The sequence below is a fragment of the Lolium perenne genome, chromosome 7, assembly GCF_019359855.2.
Source record: "Lolium perenne isolate Kyuss_39 chromosome 7, Kyuss_2.0, whole genome shotgun sequence".
Lineage (NCBI taxonomy): Eukaryota > Viridiplantae > Streptophyta > Magnoliopsida > Poales > Poaceae > Lolium > Lolium perenne.
The window spans coordinates 306,487,180-306,512,228 of record NC_067250.2 but is presented as its reverse complement, the minus strand read 5'-3'; the positions used below and the strand labels follow the sequence as shown (position 1 = coordinate 306,512,228).

General features: G+C 48.7%; 1 protein-coding gene across 1 annotated transcript; it reads right to left on the bottom strand.

Annotated features, from left to right (window-relative positions):
- Positions 1 to 11,736: 11,736 nt before the first annotated feature.
- On the bottom strand, positions 11,737 to 13,095 carry LOC127315065 (putative F-box protein At2g02030). Its single transcript, XM_051345596.1, has one exon. The coding sequence runs from the start codon at positions 13,093 to 13,095 to the stop codon at positions 11,737 to 11,739; it is 1,359 nt and encodes a 452-aa protein (XP_051201556.1).
- Positions 13,096 to 25,049: the final 11,954 nt, after the last annotated feature.

Genomic DNA, 25,049 nt, shown 5'->3' with positions numbered 1-25,049 from the left:
ACTGTTGGGTCGAGAATGGTCGCCTATTTCTGCCTCGGTTCAGCCTGCTGGGCTGACACCGAACCATATCAATTTACGGCGATCTCCATGTTCTATGCCATCGAGCAGTGTTACTGACATATGGTAAATACGTACGTACGTGTTCAAATCCGATTCCAGCTCAATAAATCATGGCAATTCCAAAGGAATAGCGCTTCAATCGCTATGCTGTGTCAATTGGATTTGTTCATAGAGATCTGAAGTCAGATAATCCTCTAATTCAGCAAAGAAACCAACCAAGATTGCAGACATTGGAGTTGCTTGAATTTACCAACCGCTGGATGGCAATGTAAGTCAATTGCGACCAGTAACATGTTTTATACTATGTGACAATGTCTGTCAAATATGCGTATGTCTTCCGTCTTTAGAAGGGAATTTGAGGCATGCCAAGCGCCCTATTAAGCATTGCATCAAAATAAACCATATGCTCCTTCGCATCAAAATAAACCAATTACTACATCATGAGTGGGCATCGAGTCGAATTAACGAGACAATGACAATGATGTTGCATGGAACCGAAACTATGAATGATGGGCTTCCAACCTGAACAAGCCAAAACATAAAAAACACTAAAACTCATCTCTGAAACCATAATCAAATCATTTATTTTTTCAATCAAAGTTCACAAAATCAGACTCAAACCATATATTGGTGTTTTCCCATGGAAATTCTCTTAACTGATTACATGACGAATTTTAAACTAGATTGGAACTAAGGTTGGAATATAAGGGATTACATCAAAGCTGTTGAAAGTTGTGTTTGAGCATTCAACAACCGTGTCGGTGTCGGGGTTGTGATACTTCAAGGTTTGCATGCCAATCATATGCTTAGAACCTTCACTAATATGTCGCCAAAGGAAGTGTGATGTGTGTTGAAACACTTTCCTGTCATCGAACGCACTTGTACATAACGGAAAGTTGAGTACATGATGTCGAAACCACCGTGGCTGATTGACATCCTCGCAGATCCATATCTTGACTGACTCGTCGGTTCGACGTGCCAGGGCTAACTCGCCGTGCAGCTCTGCTAGTCTAGACTCGTCGTGGCAGGGGGCAGGATACCATTGGGGTCCTGCCATGATGCTGAATAACTCATCTTCCAAGCCAAAGCGGACAAAGCTTGTCTCGCGTGCAAAATACCTATTATAATACCCAGACACCCTATGTTCGACCGTTAAAATCAAGGATCCCTTGAAAAAGGTCGCCGTCCGTCCATTTATAAAAGGGTGCGGCGGCTTGGCAACAGTCTCACGCCAACAATGGTCCTCCCCGACCGTAAACACCTCCATCCCCAAGCTATAGGACTCAACATGGAAGAGATGAGCGATTTTGTAGGCACCTGAGCTAGGGTTGCGCCCGAAGCCGTATACGTTCAGGCATCCAGTTACGGAGTTGTTGGGGCTTTGTGGCAGCGTCAGCCTGCGCCGCGTGGCCGGGTTGAGCACATGCACGGTACCCTTGGATTCTGGCAGCATGATGAGGCCATCACAATGCGCGAACCCATGCCTCGTGTCCCAAAAAGTCTCCACGGGGAACCAGGCCATGTCGTGCACGAGCGTCGCCACACCATCTTGCCGCTGGTTTTCCTCCCACAGGTACAACCCCGGGGTTGCGTAGTCGTTCATGAGGTCCTCGTCCTCGTCGGGGTGGACGATTGTGATGTATGGTGCAATGAGGAGGCTGGATGGACTCCTCTTTTGCTGTCGAAGTCGGCGGGTGTGCGCCTCGGAGAAGGAGGTGTCGCCGGAGACGGTGTCCCGCCATGCCTTGCAGACGCACCTGAACCGCAGAAGCGACTTGACGGGCAATCGGACGAGGATCTCCGACACGATCAGCTCCCGAGGCAGGTACGGCGTCGGCGGCAGAGCCTCCTCGTCTCGTCGTCCTCGACATCCATGGCCAGATTCATCAATCGAACTACAAACACCTCGGCGTTGACGGGAGCGTTAAGTTGGGTGTATACTGTGTTCCCCGTTTGCAGTAGTCGTTCGAGCCGGATACGTTTCGCTGCTTCCCCCAGCAGCACACGTACGTGTTCAGATCCGGTTCCAGCTCAATAATTCCAGGTTATGAAGGAATAGTGATCCGATCGCCGTGTTTATGTTTTTTTTTTTTTTTTTTTTTTTTTGAAAGAAAGGGGGCAAAAGCTTTGCCCCATTCATTGAATAAGAAAGAGTTATGGTTTGTTACAAGCCGAGTACAAACTCGGAAAATAAAAGATCACTCTCGCGGCATGATAGAACCCAAGTGTGTAGCACCCGCCGCGCTCCAAAGAGCCGCCTCTCCTTTAATTTTAGCTACAACAACCATCGGCATGGTGAAAACCTTACGGAAAACCCTCGCATTGCGTTCGTTCCAAATTTCCCAAGAGGTGAGCATGATGAGAGACGCTAAGGATTTCCGTCTCGTGCCATTGACGAAGATGAAGCTTAGCCACCAATCTTCGACCGTCACGAAGTTAGGCCAATTAGAGGTGTCGACCGAGATGATCCCAAGCCAAGAAAGTAAAGAGTTCCAAATCCTCCGGGAGTAGCGGCATTTGAAGAGGAGGTGTGTTGCGGACTCGGGTTCCCTCATGCATAATTGGCAAACCCCGCAATTTGGCCATCCACGCTTTTGGAGCCGGTCGGCCGTCCAGACACGATCTTGCAACACGAGCCATGCAAAAAGCTTGCACTTAGGAGGGGCCCAATTGTTCCACACCAATTGGGGCATAGGGGAAAAGGTCATGCCCTCAAATTGGGCCTTGTATGCCGACGCGGCCGTGTAGACACCCGAGTTAGTGAACTTCCATTTGATGTCATCCGTAGTGCCCTCAGATAGGCGAACCTCATGAACCCTTGACCATAGATCCACAAACTCGGAGATGTTGTTAGTCGAGATGCCCCCGGCGGTGTCGATCTTATCAATCCAAAAATCATGGTGTAGCCCTTTATTGACGGTGAAGTTCTTGCGTTTAGAGATGGCGAAAATGGATGGTGCAATGTCCTTAGGCTTCACACCATCAAGCCAAGGAACATGCCAAAAACTCGCAATGCGCCCATCTCCGATGGTTATGGTGGTAGCCGCATAGAAAAAATTCATATCCGCGTCATCACAAGGGTGGTCCGCACCAATCAACGCCTTAGAGGGATCTTTCCAAACAAGCCACGGCCACCTAAGCCTCAAAGCTCTCGCAAATTTATCCAAGTCGATGATGCCGAGACCACCTCTCTCCTTCGGCCTACAAACAATTTTCCAATTAACTTTGCATTGCCCCCCCGAAACTTTGTCCGTCCCCGCCCAAAAGAAGGACCTTTGAAGCTTGTTGATGGTTTGCAAGACACCCGGTGGCACCACAAGCGACGTGATGTGGAAGATGGCTTGGGAAGTGAGCACCGATTTAACCAAAGTGCCCCGACCGGCGGCGGCGATAGTCTTGCCTTCCCAAGGGACGAGCTTGGAAGCCACTTTGTCCACAAGGGGCTGCACATCGACGCCCTTGAGGCCTCGAGTCGAGAGAGGCAAGCCGAGGTATTTGATTGGGAAGTTGGTGCGCCTAATAGGGAAGCCTTGCATAATATCATCAAGATCAAGGGCGGAGCAGCGAATGGGCACGGCAATGCTCTTGTGCATGTTAGTAACAAGCCCTGTAACTTCCCCAAAGCCTTCAAGAATATGAGCCAAAGCCACAAAGTCCTCTCTGAAAGGAGCAATGAAGATTGCCGCATCGTCGGCGTAGAGGGATGTGCGAATAGAAGGACCACGCCCATGAAGCCGATGGAGGTCGCCATTGGCCGTAGCCAAGTCAAGTAGCTGCTGCAAGGGGTCAATGGCAAGGTCGAAAAGAAGAGGAGATAAGGGGCCCCCTTGCCGCAGCCCCCTCCCATGCACAATGGGGGCCCCCGGCACACCGTTGAGAAGCACGCGGGAGGAGGAGGTGATGAGAAGAGCCGTAACCCAATTTCGGTACCTCGATGGAAAGCCACATCTTTGCATGAGGTCAAGCAAATAGTCCCACCTCACCGAATCAAACGCCTTCTTGATGTCAAGTTTGAGAAAAACTGTGGGTGTTTTTGTACGATGAAGCCTACGGGTGAAGCTGCGGACGTTTAGAAAGTTGTCATGGATGCTCCTTGTCTTGATGAAAGCGCTTTGGGACTTGGATATGAGAGTGTCCATGAATGGGGAAAGCCGCAACGACATCATCTTCGCAATAATCTTAGCCACGCCATGAATGAGGCTAATAGGCCGGAAGTCCGTGAGTTGCTCCGTGCCATCTTTCTTAGGCAAGAGTGCAATGTTTGCGGAGTTTAGCCACCGAAAATTATGCGCATGAAGGTTGGAGAAAAGGTAGATCACTCTCATAACATCGACTTTGATTATAGGCCAACAAGCTTTGTAGAAAGCCCCGGTGAAGCCATCCGGGCCGGGAGCTTTGTCACTAGGCATAGATTTGATGGCCCCAATAACCTCCTCCTCCGTAAAATTCTCCCCAAGAACCGCAAGATCGCAATCGGGAAAAACCATGCCCGCCCAATTGAAATCACGATGCCTAGGCTTCTATGAATGTCTGATCCTCACGTTCTCCTTGCTGGATGAGCCAACAAATATATCACTTGTACCGTTGTACGCGCAATGTGTGCTGATCGCCTGATCCACGGCGACGGCACGATCGAGAACTTTTCCGTGTATTTTCATCTTTGCCCAGTGCTAAAATACGGGATACTCGGCAAAGACTCCTGTTGCCATGTTCTAACCATAAATCACACGGCAAAAGTTGGTACACAATTAATAAGGATAGAAAATGCACTCGGCGAAGAAAAAAATAAATGCCTAATATTTTCTTTGCCGCATGTCATAATAAGGTACTCGGCAGAGACTACCTTTGCCTAGTGTTGAATTTTTACACTCGGTAAAAAGGTGCCCCCTATGTAGCTTCTAGGCCCGTGATGGATGGGAAACCGATGTCGTCATCAGCTTTTGTCGAGTGCCCTCTAACGGCAAAACATCATCTTTTCCTAGAATCAAACCAAAACACTCGGTAAAGACAATCTTTGCCTACTGCCAAAATCTTTGCACACGGCAAAGACTATCTTTGCCTAGTTTCAAATCTTGACACTAGGCGAAGACATTAAATATTGACGCGGTCGCTACAAGGTGCACTGGAGGGAATCACATGGAACCGCATATCGTATATGTGATAAAACAACATGTTGTGGACTTAAAAATGAATTTTGCAAAAATCTGGAACAAGTAAAAGTATACTCTTAGTTCAAATCTGACCCGCTTCCAATAAAATCAGTAGGACATTGTATAAAATACCATGCCATCAGCATGTATGTGAACCATAGTACAAAGCCCTAAGCTAACTAGCAAATCCCTATAATTAACCTATGTCCTATGTTTAGTTCAAAGTAAAATTACTACATATAATTGGTTAGATTTAACAAAAGTTTTACTTTGAGTAAATTTAGAACACAACGTAATTAAAACACAGAGGGAGTATATTTGACTTCTGTGTAGTCAAACTGTTCGCGCTTGCTCATGCTTATCTAGGTTTCTCATGACCATGGTAAAATTTATCTGCGTTGTTCAATGATAATGGTAAATTTGTGTTCTGTGTAGTAATTGGTATTGTGTGTAATTATTTGTAGCTCCGTGAAGCTTTTGATTTGTAATCCAACGTTGCTTTGCAAAAATGCAAAATTGTCTTCACCATTTGCTGCAATGACTGGGGTTTTTACTCTTTTTTTACAAACAAAAAGATACTAAAGCACAATGTCATCTTACTAAGCCCACAAAATTACTTCAACTTGACTTTCGAGCATAATGCTATTTCAGTTCAATCAGTCATACGAGATAGACAAAGCGGGCAGAAAAAATAGACCACTCCTGAAGATGAGCTCCAGCGACAACAAACGTTGTTGTTTCGACTGCAATTCTTATGAGGACTTCAAAGAATATAAAAAAGGGGAAACAACAAGATGTATCCACTCCAGCATTGGTTCAAGAACACTTGATGACACAAAGAACACTTGACAGAAAATCTAATAAATCATTTTTGCCGAAGTTCATAAATCTACATCAAACAACCGTATTCTAGTATGTTCCTAGTGGAAGTGGAAGTAAGCTGATTGCACAGTTGAAGGCGGACTAGATTGGAACTAGGGTTGGAGTATAAGGGATTACATCAAATCCGTCGAAACTCATCCTTGAGAATGCAAAAAAAGTGTTGGTGTGGGGGTTGAGATACTTCAGAGTTTTCATGCCAACCATATACTCCGAACCTCTGCTAGTATGGCGCCAGAGGTAGTATGCTGCGTGTTGAAATACTATCCCGTCATCGAACTCAGCTATCGGATGAATACACGATGGGAAGTTGAGGACATTACATCGTCGGACCCACCTTGGCGAGTTGACATCATCGTACATCCATATATCAACTGACTCATCGTTGAGACGAGCAAGGGCTAGTTCCCCGTGCAGTTCGACTAACTTGGACTTCTCATAGTGAGGCCCGTCGTACCATCGGGGCGCCGCCATGATGTTGAATGACTCGTCTTCCAAGCTAAAACGGACAAAGCAGGGCATGCCTGCAGCAGCATCGAAAGGCATGGCATGGTTTATAAGCGCCCCAATATCGACCGTGAATATCAACGAGCCCTTGAAGAAGGTCGCCGTATGTCCTGCTAGGAAAGGGTACGGCGGCCCTACTTTTGTCTGGCGCCAGCAACTGTCCTTTTCGATGGTAAACACCTCCACCCCGAATGTGTAGGTAGCCACCGGCAGGGCGAGGGTGTCATAGTGGAAGAAACGGGCGACCTTGTATACGCCGGAGCTAGGGTGGCGCCCGAAGCCGAACGCATTCTTCACTTCGAGACATCCGGAGCGCTGAGACAGGGCGGCGCTCCGCGGCAACGTCAGACTGCGCCGCGTGGCTGGATTGACCACACGCACGGCACCCTCGGCGTCGGGCAGCATTACGAGCCCGTCACAGTGCGCGAACCCGTGCCTCGTCTCCCTCCAATAATCATGGGCGGGGAAGCAGGCCATGTCGTGCATGAGCGTCGCAACGTCATCCTGCTGTCGTTGGTTCTCTTTCCAAAGGTATAGCCCCGGGGTGGAGTACTGGTCTTTAAGGTCGTCGATGTTTGTGATGTATGGTGCAATGAGGAGGCTCGAGGGCCTCCCTATATGCGGCAGATGTCGGCGGACATGCGCCTCGGAGAAGGAGGTGTCGTCGGAGATGGTGTACCGCCACGCCTTGCACACGCACTTTAACTGTAGCAGCGAATTGGCAGGCAACCGGAGGAGGATCTCCGACACGATCAGCTCGTGAGGCAGGTACGACGGCGGCGGCATCTTCCTTGTCTCGTCGTCCATGTCTAGATCCACGGTTAGGGGAGGGTATGTGCGTGCGTGTGTACACGTCTGTTATAGACCACAATTATGGAGTCTATTCGATCTGGTTTTGCGATGCAATTGGAGTTTCAGCCAGACTCGTAAGCTTGGCGGTTACCTATACTACATGGTCTGATACGGTTCCAACTTCCAACTCAATAATTGGACTTTTTTCTTTTTGGCGTGCAATAATTGGAGTTCGCTCAGCACAAATAAGCTTGGCGGTTCCCGTATACTACGTACATGATCTGATACGGTTCCAACTCAATAATTTCGGTTAAGGGAATAGTGACTCAATAATAGCCGTGTTGTGTTCACTGTGCCATCGTGCACAGGCCTCCTTGCCTGAGTCCTCCGCCGCAGCAGGCCGGCGCAGCGGATCAGCTCCGTCCTGGCCGTTTCCTCTGATGCGCTCGCAGGTGAGATCTCTTCTTCCTCGTCTTGAGATTGTGGCCCAGCCTGTGGAATAGTTCTAATGTTCGTAGACCATAATCTTAGAGCATATCTAGCAGATCCCGTAAATAGGTTGAATTGTCCTTTTTTAGTTTCTCTATAAAAATAAGTGCAGATCAGATCTCCTAAACTCGTTCAACCGTAAACTTTTTTATAAGGACGAAGAAAAATCCCCACCTCACATGTATATATCCAGGTTGCAAGGCCAAATTGACTGTGGCCTATACTCCTCCTTGCGTTATGACGAGACAGAAATTTCATCCTGGACCAACAGCTTCGGGCGGAATTTTGCTCGAGTTCCACCAAGAATGACGAGGGAGGTAGCAGAGCTAGGACCTCGGATGTGGCTACATTCAGAACATTCTCCAACGGGCAAGTCCTACCAGCGACCACCTCGCCACGGTGGCTGCGGAAAACAGCACCCATTGCATCTAATGCATCCGTATAAAAAGATGCATCCACATTCAGCTTATATAATCCATGCATGCTTAGTTCATGCTATTTTATCCCCTTTGAATTATGCTTTACCGGTCGGATCCGTGTCAATGACGACACGGGACGCTTCTTTCAGACACGAAAAGGATTACGCCAATGCGATCCTCTATCACCACTATTATTCAATATTGTGGATGATATGCTCGCTATCTTCATCGAACGAGCTAAATTTGATGGTCAAATTGAGGGTGTGATCCCACATCTTGTTGATCGGGGTTTATCAATTTTTCAATATGCCGACGATACAATTTTATTTATGGAACATGACATAAAAAAGGCTCGAAATTTAAAGCTAATTTTGGCAGTTTTCAAATATTTATCGGGTCTCAAAATAAACTTTCATAAAAGTGAATTATTCTGCTTTGGCGAGGCTCAGGACTCAGTCGCGGAATATTCGGAACTGTTTGGCTGTGGGCAAGGCTAGTTTCCCATCAACTATCTGGGCATCCCGATTCATTATCGGACATTAACTATAGACTTCAGAAGAGACTCAGTAGTTGGAAAGGTAATTGCTATCACTCGGAGGAAGACTGGTACTCATTAATGCAGTACTCACTAACATGGTGTTGTATATGATATCCTTTTTCATTTTACCAAAAGGTGTGTTACACAAGCTCGATTATTATAGATCGAGATTTTTTTGGCAAGGGGATAGCGAGAATAAGAAATATTGACTGGTCAACTGGTCTATCATATGCCGACCCAGAGATATGGGAGGGTTGGGGGTTCATGACCTTGAGGTCAAGAACTCGGCCTTGTTAGGTAAGTGGATATATCCTATATAAGGTTCTATTAGAACATGGCGTATGGCAGACCATACTTAAAAGAAAGTACATTGGCGAGAAAGCGTTATCCTAGATCCACTGAAAACCGGGAGACTCGCATTTCTGAGCTGGCCTAATGGCAGCGAAGAAATTTTTCTTCAAATATGGTACTTTCAATATTAAGGATGGATCACAAATATGATTCTGGGAGGATACGTGGCTAGGGAATAGGCCTCTCTCTGAATAATATCCAGCGTTATACAACATTGTTCGTCGCAAAAGTGGTACCATTGCATTAGTAATGGCAACCTCACATCCGAAAGTAACGTTTAGACGGGATTTAATCGGTCCGAGACTTCTTGCATGGAATGCCTTACTTCTACATTTGGACTCCATTCAGTTGCCTCGAGGAGTAATCTTAACCAAGATAAGTGTGTTTTATGTCACCACAACGAGACGATTAAACATTTGTTCTTCCAATGTCGCTTTGCCATGTCTATATGGTCATGCATCCAAGTAGCTTCTGATCTGTATCCCTCGACTAGTGTGGCCAATATCTTTGGTATTTGGTTTCATAGTATCGATCACATATTTAGGACGTTTATTAGAGTGGGGGCGCTTGCCCTTTTATGGTCGCTATGGCTATGTAGAAATGACAAAGTTTTTAATGATAAGAATTATTCTGTCTTGCAGGTTATCTACAGATATACCGCTACTCTCCATTCGTGGTCTGTGCTGCAAAAAATGGAGAATCGCGAGCTCTTTACGGAGGTCTGTACATGGTTGGAGGACACGATGAGAAATATTTTTTTCCTATGGGTGGTAGCATAATCTACGGATTGGGTCTCCGCCCTCACCTTAGCCGTCTTACGGTTGCTCTTGTTTGATATATAACTTGCCTTATTATCACTACAAATTTTTGAGACTCTTCAATGGTTGTGTGCATTTTAGCTATGCAGAGGTCGAGTGTAATTGCTTCCTTAAGTAATAAAGCACACATTATCTAAAAAAATCAGTGCATGCTAAACTATCTGGGAAGAGATCGAAATAACTTTCACCGATTCCCGCCTCTGCAACCAGATAAGCATGCAACCACGACAACAGATTCTTGTTAGCCCAGCTGATAGAATTGGTGATTGCTTTTCGGAATACATAAATTATACTCCAAAGCCACCGAGCCTTAGCTGCCGACAGATTAGGCTTCATCAATCATATTAGTTTAGGCCGAGTCTCTTCCAAACCTCACGTTCCCTAGCACAAGAAAATAATAGATGTTTGATATCTTCCGACCAAGCTGGCAAAATGGGCACTTTGGATGTACTTTGATATGTCTAAATGCATGTATTCCCGTTCCTTGAACTGCACCATGAAGATCCTTCCATAAGAATATTTTCACATTGGTTGGTACCAAGGTTTTTTTTCTCGGTTAACAATTTTTACCGGAGGGTATCAGAATTAACAGTTACCGGGGAATCTCGAAAATCTCTGTAATTTTCCATCCAAATTAATTCAAACAAATTTTGAATTCAAATTTTTTGAACCTTAAAACAAATTATGTAGCTATCTTAATGATAACGTAGTTTTCGCTGGGTGCAGCGGTCATGTATTCGTGCTTTAAACAGAACGTCGTGAGTTCGAATCCAAATTGGAGCCCGCGACCTCTGAGCATACCATAAACTACTTGCCACCAGAAACGACCAAGCTATGCGTGTTAAATCATGTTCACATGCTTACTTAAACTTGTGTTTCTAAGTCAAAATTCAAATGTTACCGATTTTTTTGTCCGGTAGCAGACTTTTCCGGAGGGTAATGAGATTTCCGGTTTCCGCCGAGATATCGGAAATCTCGGCCGAGAAAAAAATCCCTGGTTGGTACACAATGCAGCAAACCGGGTTAATCCTCGATGTACCTTGACCATCGACTCTTCTCACTTAAGCACCAAATTGATGTTCCCACTCAACGTAATATGTCAACCGAACTGAAAAAAAAAGTTTTCGTTTGATGCCATGCAACAAAGTCCTCTGTGAGGTGATCACTTAGTGGGATGCTTACTTTGTTGCATCCACTCGAAGGAATAACTCCTCAATCAAAGCTTTTCATCCCAAGTGTTAGGAAGGGAATGATGAGTTCATCCACAATCCTTAGAAGAATCTGATCCCGAGTGTTCGGTATCTTTCATGTTGGGTTACTAGGAATCCAGTGGTGCTCCCATATATTTATCCTAGCACGTACGCAACCCAACTCTCCATATGTGAGAACCCTTAAACGTTTGTAAACCAACAATAATGCTCTAACAAGTGAAATGAGGAGACCTTGTTTGGGCCTGTATTCAACAAATCTCCATTAGTAAGTACTTTACCCTTAGCACACAAGCACATATTGATTCCGGGTTCTGTAATAATCTCCAAGATTGTTTTGATAGTATCCCATATATAAATATTAAGGATCTAGGTAAGACTGATCAGTGTGAAAACTGAAAATAACAATGAAATCATATTTGTATAGAAGTTCATAAAATTAACCTCTAACGATCATATTTTGGTATGCTGAGCTGAAATTTTGTTTAATCACCAGATTACATAGTTAGCAAGCCATCATTTTAGCTAGATTGGAACTAGGGTCGGAATATAAGGGATTACATCAAAGCCATGGAAAGTTATGTCTAAGCATTCTCCAAGCATGTCGGTGTGAGTGTCTCTAAACTTGAGGGTGTTCACGCCAACCATATGGATAGAACCTTGACCTGTCAGGAAACGGAGGCTATCCGATTCGTCTTGAAACACTATCCCACCATCAAACGCGGCAACCAGACGTGTGCGGGACTGGTAGGGAAAGTCCAGGACAAGACCCTCAACCGAATGTGGCGGGTTGACACTGTCTACATCGTCGTACATCCATACGACCGAGTTCTTGTTGGAACACGCCATTGCTAGCTCCCCGTGCAGCTCGGCTAATCTGAACCGCTCGTAACCAGACCCAAGGTACCATCGAGGCGCAGTTATGGAGTTGAATGACTCGTCTTCCAAGCTGAAGCGGACAAACATTACCTCGTTTCCGTCATCATCATAAAGCGTGTCCCCATAAGGAGGCGAATCATAATCGACTGTCCAGATCAAGGAGCCCTTAAAGAAGGTCGCCGTTCGTCCCACTAGAAAAGGACACGGTGGCTTGGCAACTGTCTCACGCCAGCAGTCGTCCTCTCCGATGGTAAACACCTCCATCCCAAGGTTACATGTAGGGAAGGGGGCGTCAAGTATATCACGGTGAAAGAAGCGAGCGACCTTGTACGCGCCGGAGCGAGGGTCGCGCCCGAAACCGAACGTGTTCTGGACTTGGCCTTCATAGAGAAAACACATACAGGTGGCGCAGTTGAGGCTCAATGGCAGCGTCAGGCTGCGTCGTGTGGCCGGGTTGAGCACGCGCACGGTGTTCTCGGCGTCAGGCATCATGACAAGCCCATCGCAGTGCGCGAACCCATGCCTTGTTTGCATCCAACAATCATCCGCGGGGAACCGGGTCATGACGCTGTCGTTCCGCTGGTTCCCCTCCCACAGGTGCAACCCCGGTGTGGTGTACACAGGGTCATTGAAGGGACCATGGCGGTCGACCATTCTGATATATGGCGCGATGAGGAGGCTGGAAGGTTTCATGGTTTGCCGGCGAAGTCGGCAAGTGTGCGCCTGGGAGAAGGTGTCGCCCGAGACAGTGTCACGCCACGCCTTGCAGACGCACTTGAACCGCATCAGCGACTTGACGGGCAGCCGGAGGAGGATCTCCCACGCGATTAGCTCGTGAGGCAGGTACGGCGCCCGCGGCATCCTCCTCGTCACCTCTTCCATGGCCAGATTCACAGCTCGATCTACAATCATCATCACGAGCATCCTCTTCGTCACCTCTTGCATGGTCAGATTCATAGATCGATGTATAATCATCATGACGAGCATCTTCCTCGTCTCGTCCATGTCCGGATTCATCGATCTACAGGCTACAGCCACAAACAGCGTTTACGGGAGCGTTTGTTCGTATATGTATAAACGTGGTTCCTGTTTGCAGTATTAGTCGTTCGAGCCGGATACGTTTTGCTGCTTACCTCTGCAGCCAGCACATGTAAGAGCATCTCCACTCGTGCCCCCGTCGAGGCCCCCGGCGAGCGTTTTTTCCATCCGGACGGCGTAATTCGGTCCAGTCGCACCCCCGGTTCCTCGTTTTCGTCCGGATTTGGCCCTTCATCCATCCGGCGAGCCCACGCCACCCCCGGCCCCCCGGGGAGCGCTCGGGGACTCCGGACGAGTGAAAAGCGGGGAAGGGCCCGATCTGTCGGTGACTCGACGCACGAACCCCACCGCCACGTCGCTCAAAATCTCCCCCACCCCTCGTATCTCTCTCGCCGCCGGCACCACCCCGCCGGCTTGTTGCCCAGATTCCGCCGCCCCTCCTTCCCCACCTGCCTATATTCCGTCGTCTTTGGACGACGGCCTATCTGGCTGCTCTTTCGCCGGCCTGTTTTCCGGCCTGCTTGCTCCTCGTCGCTCGCGGCTCGGGTTGCCTCGACCACGCCCGTCAGGTGTTCGTCCATTTGCCTCGCCGGCCATGGACTCGGACGAAGAGGAGGAGCAGATGTTCGTCGAGCTTATGCAAGAAGAGATGACAGCAGCCGCCCAAGACGACGAGCACATGATGATCCTTGGTTGCTTGGCAAGCATGTACGCCGGACTGGCAACTGGTCGACGTGGTGGGTCGGCACGAGGTCGCCGGAAGTGCAAGCCGAGACAGCGAATGGAGGGCTACTGCATGTTGTACGCCGACTACTTCGCCGACAATCCATTGCACGGTGAGAGTGTTTTCCGGCGTCGTTTCAGGATGAGCAGAAAGCTATTTCTGCAAATTGTGTATGCCATCCGCCACTTTGATCCCTACTTCAGATGCAAGGCGGATTGCACTGGTTTGGTTGGATTTTCGTCCACTGCAGAAGTGCACGGTGGCTATGAGGATGTCGGCGTATGGAGCTCCCGGTGATACTGCAGATGACTATCTTCGGATGGCGGAGTCCACCGCCCTGATTGTTTCTACCGGTTCTGCAGGCCGTCATAGCAGTTGTTCGGGGACTATTTCTTGAGATCACCCACTGTCGAAGACACTCAGAGGATCCTTGCAACAAATGAAGCTAGGGGTTTTCCAGGGATGCTTGGAAGCATTGACTGCATGCATTGGCAATGGAAGAACTGTCCGTTTGCGTGGCAGGGAATGTACAAGGGTCACAAAAAAGGCTGCACTGTGATACTTGAAGCAGTGGCTACCCATGATCTTTGGATTTGGCACTCTTTCTTTGGTATGCCTGGATCCAACAATGACATCAACGTCCTAAACTGCTCCCCGGTCTTTTCCAAGCTTGTTGAGGGTCATGCTCCTCCGGTGGACTATATGATCAATGGTCGGCACTACAACAAAGAATACTACCTTGCAGACGGTATCTATCCAAAGTGGGCAACATTTGTGAAGACTATCTCCAACCCTGGCACCCCCAAACTTTGCGAGTTTGTCAAGAAACAAGAAGCTTGCCGAAAAGACGTCGAGCGAGCATTTGGTGTCCTCCAGCAGAGATTTGCTGTCGTCCGGTGTTCCCCGCTATGACTTGGTCCAAAGATCAGATGTGGGAGGTGATGAACTGCTGTGTGTGCCTACACAATATGATTATTGAAGATGAGCGAAAGCATCCGGTTCCTCTGGCTGAGCAAGAAGCACCATATGAGAGAGAGGATCCTCTTGCACAGCTTAATCACCAGGTGCCTCCATCATGGGCCGCCTTCTTTGCTATGCGTCAGGAGATTCGAGACTCTACAATGCATCAGCTGGTGGAGCACATATGGAGGCTCCGAGGCAACGCCAACGCCGACGCCAACTAGTCTGTCTTAATTTGTTTGAAAAATTGTGAAATTGTGTGCTTCATTTGTTTCAGCACTTGTTAAACATTGTACTGATTATCGCCGAATTTATTTCAGCAATTTTCGTACTCTTGTTTGCCGAACTTGTTAAATTTTATGTTGAATTTGTTTGAAATATGTCAAATGGTCGAGGTTGGGGGTTTCCTGCCGGGGGGACAGCTGGAACTTCGGCGCTCCCCACGCCAAATCTTCATCCAATCCGGACGAAAATTTCACCGGATTTAGACGTGGGGAGCGCCAACGAGTGGGGATGCTCTAAGTGTTCAGGATCTCTAGCGGCTCACGCTGGCTGTTGTCGGCGCTCCGGCGGCCAGTGGGGTGGTCCGAGGCGGGATTCAGTTCCTGATCTGGCGTGGCGGCGGGAAGCTGAGGCTTGCCGCGGGGTACTCTTGGAAGGCGTTAATCTGAGGATGGCGGCACAGTACTCTGGGGCGGCGGTGAAGAGCAGACTTTCCCTCCCTTGGGGTGACACGAAGGAGGAGGCGATGTGGTCGAGTTTGCCCTGACCTCGTTTCTCTCCTGTTCGTTTCCTTGGCGCGCTGCGTCCCGATTTTTCCCGATCGAACTCGGCCAGACTGAGGTTTTCCTTTTTTTCCAGCGGACGAACGTACGGAGCCCGTGAGCCACTGAGATTCCAATCAGACCCCTCGTCCAAGACAACAGAGACGGTGCCGTATCTGAACTCTGGCGATCCATCTGTTCCAGTTTCGGGCAATATATACTTGCCTCCACTCTCTCTCTCTCTGGTCGCCCCAGCCAAAACCCTCCCGATCAATCGCCCTAACTAATGACGCACGCGGCGGCGGACAAGGTCCCTGACGACATCGTCGTCGAGATCCTGTTCCGAGTGTCGACCGACAGCGCCGACCTGTTCCGATGTGCCGCGACGTGCAAGCGATGGTGTGCCCTCATAGCCGACAAATCCTTCCTCGGCCACCGCTGGCCGGAGAAGGTGTGCCACCGGTTCTCTCTCCTCGGGTTCTTCGTCCAGCAACGGCGTTCTAAACACGAGGACGCGGAACTTGGCGTGGACAGAGCGGGCATCTACTCACAGCAGCCACCGTTCTTTGTCCCCGCCGTGAAGCCACCCAAGAAGACACCGCTTGGCGCTCGGCGTCGTTTCCTCACATCGTTCGTCACCGGCGTGCCCGCTGGCCTCTTCGATGGCGCGACGCCGCTCACAGCGCGATGTGGCCTCCTCTTGCTTCGTCTTGCCTGTGGTTCCCATACCAACTCGGTCCACCTGGCCCTGTGCGACCCCCTCGCGGGCACATGCGACGTGCTCCCACCGCTGGAATGTCCCGTCACCTCCATAAGCTGTGCCATTCTTACCGGTTCAGACTACTGCTCCTCAGACGGGCAGCAGCAGCAGCGCAGATCAACACCAGGTTATTCGACATTCTTCACCGTGCTAACCGTCGTCGATAATTATACGTATGGATACTGTCAGGATTGCAATCTCTACACGTTCTCATCTGCCAAACCCAGTTGGAGCACGCCTACAAGGTGTTTCGACACCACACGGTTGTACGACAAGGGCGGGTTTACGATTCCCTTGTGGAACCGCAGTGGTGTCGTGTGCCAAGGCATGGCGCGCTGGCTCTGTATGAAATCATCAAAGTTTTACACCTTCAACGTCGGCATCGAGGCCGGCAACATCTCTTTGACGGAGCTCTCCATCCCACCGGCGGACCAACTCAACACCATAGATTATGGCTGCCCTACCCTAGGCGTCGCCATTGACGGGACACTCAATTTGTTCCACCTTCGCAGAAATGCAGCTGACCTCCTGCAGCTAGATATCTGGACGCCGCGGGGAGACAATGTTGGAGAGATTGAAACCTTCTGGCTCCGTGTTGGGACATTCAACCTAAATGCAGCTCTGACTCGTGATGGACTGATACGCGTGTGGTCAGGAGAGAAGAGCGGCACGCTGTTTATCTTCTATGCGTCGTCATGGCGCGTGCATAGGCTTGACATCCAAACAGGAGAGGTGGAGGAGGTAACCGGCCTCTTCCGCGAAGATGCCATGCCTATGGAGATAGACTGGCCGGCATTCTTCATGTCTCGCCTTGGTGTACACTTATGCTAGCTAGTAGACACGCAGGTCATGTCAGACTAACCATGGAAAGTGTGGGTCTTAATAAGGAACTAGGAGTCGGTGATTCAATTCGGCTCCCGGGTGCGTATGCTCCCTCTACCAAAAAAATATATTTTGAAGTGTAGAAAAATTTTGACAAAAAATTCTACATGTACATCTCCATAATATATGTGTGTGCGTCAAGTTTCACGAAAAAAATAATATTTTTTGTGGCCTATGTAAAAAAGAGAAAACTTATCCTGTGAAAAGCATTATTTTTAGCGCTGAATTTTGTCTTTTTTACACACGTCACATGATAAGTTTATTTTTTATGAAACGACTTTGTGAGCGCTTAGCACATGAAGATGTATGTGCGAATTTTTTGTTTCAATTTTTTTGAAATTTAAAATATGTGTAAGATGCATTTCAAAATATAGGGAGCATATGCTCCCATGTTCCAAAACACCACTCCCCGTGCCCATGGCCTTTTGTGTGTAAAATGCTATTAAACATGAATTTGCACTAATCGTGTAAGCACTGTTATGGGGATTTTTATATTGAGATGTCAGCGGTAGTGTTACTAGAAAGTAGTCCGTCGGTACGTGGCTAGGAGCGCCACCTGGGCGATGCGATGTACGCGTGGTTGCGCATGTTTTTCGGCAGAAAGCGGTGATGGTGTAGACAACATGCCCTCCACTCGCATCTTAAATGCTGGCTATGATGTTCTCCACTTTGCAGGTGTTGAGGCTGGCCTCCGTCTGCAGGTGTTGAGGCTGGCCTCCGTTAGAGTATGCGCGTTGCTGCAAGTGCTGAGACTGGCCTCCGCCAGCGTAGGAACCTTGCTAGCGGGAAGTAGTGTTGACGCGGCTCTATATGCCCACTGCTGTAGAAAGAGATTCGGGGAACTGCAAGTCGATGAGGATAAGTGGGAGCAAGCATGGATTCAGTCGTCATTGGCTGGTATGCTGTCTTTTCATGTCGCGTCCTAGCTGTTTTGTTTCCGTTCATTCCTGGTAGATTAGTGGCTAAATTCGAACAGAAATTGTGATGCTGAAGAAAACAAAGAACAAAGGCGAGAGGGAGGGAACAGTTAGAATTCAATACGTCATATTTTTATTCATCTGCTGAAACTCTTTGTCAGCACCGCGGTTGGCAACTAAAAATTAAAGAGATTAAAGCAGCAGAGATGCTTCCACCGATGGCCTCCCCGCGCCTCTCCCTCAACCAGCGCATGCGCCTCTCATGCGAGCAAGCAAGCCGGCCGCTCCGGACTACAGGTCCTAGCGCCGGCCAGCGCTTCCGCCCGGACCGCCGGACGCCCGCCCTCCACCCTCGCCTGCGTCCCGCGCGCCCAGCAACAGCACGACGTGCCTCCTTCCTGGGAGTCTGCGACATATCGCTCCTTTGCCCTGTCGTCTCCGGCACGCTCGCAGCAGCTCCCTACGCCCGCTCATCTCCCCCCGCGCGCCCCTTGTCCGTCACGACGCCGCCCCTCTAGACCCACGATGCCCTTCACACCTGCAGCGCGTCGCCGTGGATGGCACCGCGTCCGTGCTCCTCCCCTGTGCGCCAAAGCAGCACGGCCCGCGCCCTGGTCGTCGTGTCCGACTGCGCACCGCGAGTCCCGCACCTCCGCCACTCCGGCCACGCCGCGCCAAGTCTGCCGCTCCGTCTGCTCCTTGTTAGCAATAATCTTTCCTAGTATTAGACTTGTGAGTCAAATTAGTAAGAGTCCATGTTAGATTTGGTTTCCATGCCAAACCGTGGTGTGTTCGTGAGTTGTAATCTCTAGTTGGTTTTGGTCCTTGTTAGAGTCCTAGTCAGGTTAGTTTCCAAGTTGGATTAGGAGTACTAGTACGTGTCGGTTTACACGTTCGGGTACGAGTAGGTTTAGCAGAACGTTTTAGCTAGGTCCAGGTTCTTTATATACGTAGCAAAGGTGTAGAAGTTTGTATCGTGAGTTCAGAAAACAGAAAATAAAGACAAGGCACGATATGTGCCTTTGGCGATAAATTTTTTTGTTTGCGTGTGTTCGTCTAGTTTGATGTGATTGATCCGTGGGCGAATCCCAACAATTGGTATCAGAGCAAGGTCGAAGAAGTTGTGCTTGCCCCGGGGAGGCGACCCTACTAGCGCCTCGGGGCGGGCGACCACCGCTCGGTGGAGCGACCGGGTGGAGCAGGCGCCGCGCCGTCGTTAGCGAGGCGGCGGGCGATTGTCGCTCAGCGGAGCGACACGGAGGAGATGACGGGGTGACGTCATCGGCAAGGAGGTGGAGGCGGATGATCGTTGATGGGAGAGGTGGTGCCGAGGTGCGGTGCCGGAAGTCTCATCAAGATCGTCGTCCGGGAGTTTCGTCAAGGTTGTCTTCGGAGGAGTCCGATGAGTCAAGGAGTCTTGGGCGTGCAAGTTGGCATGCCGAGTCAGCGTCGTCGTGTCTGTGAGTCGTCGTCGTCGTGTCCAAGTGCTTGTCTCTGTGAGGATCTGTTGCAGTTGAAGCGTGTGGAGGTTGAGGGACTGTCCGGTGAGGGATATCACCATGGGCGAAGACGCAACAAGAGGATAGCGGGTAGCTGTCAGCGTGCCTCAACCAAGTCGTCTACGTGTCTCGACGAGAGGATCAATGTCAAGTGTGAAGGGGGCGGTAAACCAGTGAAGGGGAGTCTCTTTAATGAGGACCTGTCTCTACATGAGACTGGAGTGGATGGTGTAGTCCACGAGGTAGTCGGCATGTATTGCGCTAGGGTGGACGGTGTGTTCCACGGTTGCTAGCGTGGCTGGGTAGTCCGGATCATTCTTGAATTGTTCCGTAAATTCGCCAAGTCAAAATTGGGGAGAGCCAATTAGACTTGTCGTGGAGCGTGACCTAGACAAGACGTAGATGTGCAAGGAGTCAAGATCAGAGAAGCACGGAAGACCAACAGTCAAGATTAGGGAGAGATTGTTAGCAATAATCTTTCCTAGTATTAGACTTGTGAGTCAAATTAGTAAGAGTCCATGTTAGATTTGGTTTCCATGCCAAACCGTGGTGTGTTCGTGAGTTGTAATCTCTAGTTGGTTTTGGTCCTTGTTAGAGTCCTAGTCAGGTTAGTTTCCAAGTTGGATTAGGAGTACTAGTACGTGTCGGTTTACACGTTCGGGTACGAGTAGGTTTAGCAGAACGTTTTAGCTAGGTCCAGGTTCTTTATATACGTAGCAAAGGTGTAGAAGTTTGTATCGTGAGTTCAGAAAACAGAAAATAAAGACAAGGCACGATATGTGCCTTTGGCGATAAATTTTTTTGTTTGCGTGTGTTCGTCTAGTTTGATGTGATTGATCCGTGGGCGAATCCCAACACTCCTCTCACGGCGCCGACTCGCTTTCCATCGCCCTTCCGCTGTCCTGCTCCCGGGCTCCTGCAACGTCCTCACCCCGCGCCCTCCGGCCGCTCCACGTGCTCCACGACAAGCTCCGGCTCCCTGCACGCCCAGCCGCTCCTCTCGCGCCTCTTACTACCGCGGTGCTCCACCGACTCGGGGCCCACACTGTAAAATAGCGTGTTATGTTAGCGTGTTGTGTTGTACAAGTCTTGGTTAAGGTAGATCTCTCCGTTGTATAGTTTGGAGAGTTTACGTGAGAACCGAAACCAATCTAATCTTTCCTGTATTGTCGGTGCTTTGCACCTATATTAACACGCAAGGCGGCCCGAGACAAAGGGCAACGCTTAAACCCTAGTTACAGTTTTGATATGGTATCAGAGTCTTCTTCTTCCTAAAACACATCTACACACAGATCTTGATCCATGGCGGCATCATCGAGCTCCCTCGCCGGCAACTCTCTCAGCCGCGACGTAACAGAGAAGCTCACGCCTGATAATTTCCTAGTATGGAAAGCTGTAGTTCTACCTGCAGTTCGTGGTGCTCGTTTGTTCAGGTACCTTGATGGATCAATCAAAGCACCGGGGGAGAAGATCACCGTTGAGAAGCTAGTTGATGGGAAGACAGTGAAGGAAGAGGAGGAGAACGCCCTCTACACGGCGTGGATAGAAAAGGACCAGCAAGTTTTGGCCTACCTCGTCAATTCAATCTCTCGCGAAGTGTTGATTCAACTCACCGAGCACCAAACAGCACATGAAACCTGGAAGGCGATCCTGCTGATGTTCGCCCCGCAATCTCGCGCACGCGTCCAGAATCTTCGTCGATAGCTGAACGAGCTGAAAAAGAGGGAGATGAGCGCAGCGCTATATATCGGAAAACTGAAGGCAATTGTTGATGAATTGGCCATGGCCGGGAAGAAGCTTGATGATGATGATATCATCGACGCAGGCGTGCATGGACTGGATGCGGAATACAATCCGCTCGTGGAGGCAATCAATGCCCGAGTCACCTTCACCGGGATCACCCTAAGTGAGGTTTATTCCATGCTTCTATCAACTGAAGCTCGGATTGCATCACAGACTGAAGATAATGGTGCTGGCTTCTCTGCTAACCTTGCCTCTCGTGGCGGCGGCAATGGTGGTTCCGGTCATCGTGGTGGATATGGAGGAAACCGTGGAGGATACGGATCCGATAATAATCGGGGTGGCTATAACAACTACAACCACTACAATAATCGTGGTGGGTATCAAGGCTATGGAGGTGGTCGTGATGGACAGCAAGGGGGTCGTGGAGGCTACAATGGCGGAGGAAATAACTCACAGCAGCAGCAAGGCAATCGCGGCCCTCGCTACAATGGTTCGCCATGGCAAATTTGCAGCAAACCTGGTCATCCTGCCTACAAGTGCTTCAAGAGATTCAACCGCAACTTCTTCACGCCCGAGCCACAAGCCAATGCAGCAACTACCGGTTCCCATGGGGTAGATCCCCATTGGTATATTGATACGGGCGCCACTGATCATATCACGGGAGAGCTTGAGAAACTAGCTGTCTGTGACCGCTACGATGGCAATGAACAAATCCACACGGCAAGTGGACAAGGTATGGCGATACAACATATTGGTCATGCAACTTTTCATACTCCTGATCGTCCTATTCATCTTAAAAATGTCTTGCATGTTCCTCAAGCCACTAAAAGTCTCGTTTCTGCATCCAAACTTGTCTCTGATAATGATTCATATGTTGAGATTCACCCTCGTTTCTTTCCTATTAAGGATCAAGCTTCGGGGAGAACCCTTCTGCAAGGCGCGAGTAGGAATGGTCTCTATCCTCTTCATGATGTGTCTCCACCAAATACCAAGCAAGTTCTTAGTACAAGTGCTTCATCTACTCGGTGGCATGCTCGCCTTGGTCATCCCTCTTCAGTTATAGTTCAGCAAATCCTTAGTAGCAATAAAATTCCGTGTTCTAGTAAACATGATGAGTCAGTTTGTGATGCGTGTCAAAAGGGCAAGATGCATCAATTGCCCTATCCTAAGTCTACTAGTGTTTCTAGTGCTCCCTTGGAGCTTATTTTTTCAGATGTTTGGGGTCCTGCTCCTGTTTCTGTTGGTCGCTATAAGTACTATGTGAGTTTTATTGATGATTTTAGCAAATTTACATGGATCTATTTTCTTAAGCAGAAGTCTGATGTGTTTCAGAAATTTCGAGAGTTTCAACAACATGTGGAAACGTCTCTTTGATAGGAAAATTCTCGCCCTACAATCTGACTGGGGTGGTGAGTATCAAAAGTTGAGTTCGTTTTTCTCCCGCATTGGAATTTCCCACCATGTGTCCTGTCCCTATGCTCACCAACAAAATGGTTCTGCGGAGCGCAAGCACCGTCATATTGTTGAGGTTGGCCTCTGTCTCCTAGCTCATGCATCAATGCCGCTAAAATATTGGGATGAAGCTTTTCTCACAGCTGTCTATCTCATTAATCGCCTACCCAGTAGAGTTCTACAAAATAAAACACCCACTGAGAGCTCCTGTTTAAAACATCGCCAGATTACTCTTTTCTTCGCACCTTTGGTTATGCAGTCTGGCCGAATCTTCGCCCTATAATCAACACAAACTTCAGTTTCGTTCCAAGCAGTGTGCTTTCCTTGGTTATAGTGGTCTTCATAAGGGTTACAAACGTCTCGATATCTCTACTGGTCGCTTATACATCTCTCGTGATGTCACCTTTGATGAGTCTGTGTTTCCCTTTGCTCAGTTGCGTCCCAATGCTGGGGCTTTGCTTAAAGCTGAACTCCTGCTTCTCCCTTCTGTTTTACGGAATCCTTCAATTTTGGATCAGGACAATGAATTGCGGCGTGATCATATGTCTGTTTCTGCTAATTTTTCTCTTGATGATAGTGTGCAGGAGGTTTCTGATGCAGGGAATCATGGTGGCAATCCCGATACAACTTCGGCTGATCATTCCCTGGCGCGTCAGACCACATCCGGATCGGGATCTATGCCTTCGTCACCTGCGCCGCGCGTTCCCGCGTCGCCATCTGCGGACATCTCTCCGCACCAACCACGTGGAGCCTCCTCCACCGCTCCTTCGCCCGGGACCGGCTCGCTGTCCTTGTCTCGCACGGAGGTGGCCGACAGCGCGTCATCCAGTGCTGGTTCCCGCGCTGCTGCCGAATCTGCAGATTCTCTGCCGTTTGCTGCCGCTGCTGATCCCGAGAGATCTCTGCCTGGATCGCCTGCGCAAGCTAGATCCTCTGTGCCGTCAACGTCTGCGGCTCAACCTGCACCAGTTCAGCGTATGTGTACACGCTCTCAGAGTGGGATTGTACAACCAAAGACACTCCCAGATGGGTTTATTCGGTGGGGTAATTTTTGTGCGACTGGTGAGCCTCAAAATCTTCAAGAGGCACTTGGTCATGCTAGTTGGAAAGCGGCTATGGACGAAGAATTATCTGCACTTCTACACAATCGTACATGGCATCTGGTTTCCTCTCCGTCTGGCAGTAATATTATTGATTGTAAGTGGATTTACAAAGTTAAGCATCATGTTGATGGCTCTCTTGATCGTTATAAAGCAAGTTTGTGGCCAAAGGATTTAAACAGAGATATGGGGTTGATTATGACGATACCTTCAGTCTCGTTGTTAAGGAAGCTACTATTCGCCTTATTTTGTCCTTTGCTGTCTCTCAGAATTGGGTTTTGCACAAATTAGATGTGAAGAATGTGTTCCATCATGGTATTCTGGTAGAAGAGGTCTATATGAGGCAACCTCTTGGCTATGAGAGTTCTGAACATCCTGACTATGTGTGCAAGCTTGATAAAGCATTGTATGGACTCAAACAAGCTCCTCGGGCCTGGTATTCTCGCTTGTCCTCTAAGCTCCATGATCTTGGTTTTCGAGCTTCTAAGGCTGACATCTCATTATTATTTTATCACAAGCATGGAGTTACAATTTTTATGCTTGTCTATGTGGATGATATTATTATTGTCAGTTCCTCTAGTGATGTTGTTACTGCACTTCTCTCTGACTTGCGCATGGATTTTGCGCTCAAGGATCTTGGCTCTCTTCATTATTTTCTTGGCATTGCAGTTAAGCATCTGCCTCATGGACTGTTGTTGTCTCAGGAACAGTATGTTTCGGATATTCTGCAGCGTGTTGGCATGGGGGAGTGCAAGCCTGTTACCACCCCGCTTTCAACATCCGAAAAGTTGTCTCTTACTGAAGGGGATCCTCTTAGTGCTGGAGATGCTACTCGGTATCGGAGTATAGTTGGTGCACTCCAGTATGTCACGTTGACACGACCAGATACCTCCTTCTCGGTTAATAAGGCGTGTCAGTTTTTACATGCTCATACATCTCTACATTGGATAGCTGTAAAAAGGATTCTTCGATACTTGAAGTATACTATGTCTCTTGGAATGAAACTTGTTAAGTCAAAGTCTACATTAGTGAGTGCATTCTCAGATGCAGACTGGGCAGGCTGTACAGATGACAGAAGTTCTACTGGAGGCTTTGCTGTTTTCTTTGGTGGCTTGGAGTG

Excerpts from the sequence above, each read along its gene's own strand:
- LOC127315065 (XM_051345596.1), bottom strand. The coding sequence starts at position 13,095 with ATGGACGAGACGAGGAAGATGCTCGTCATGATGATTATACATCGATCT.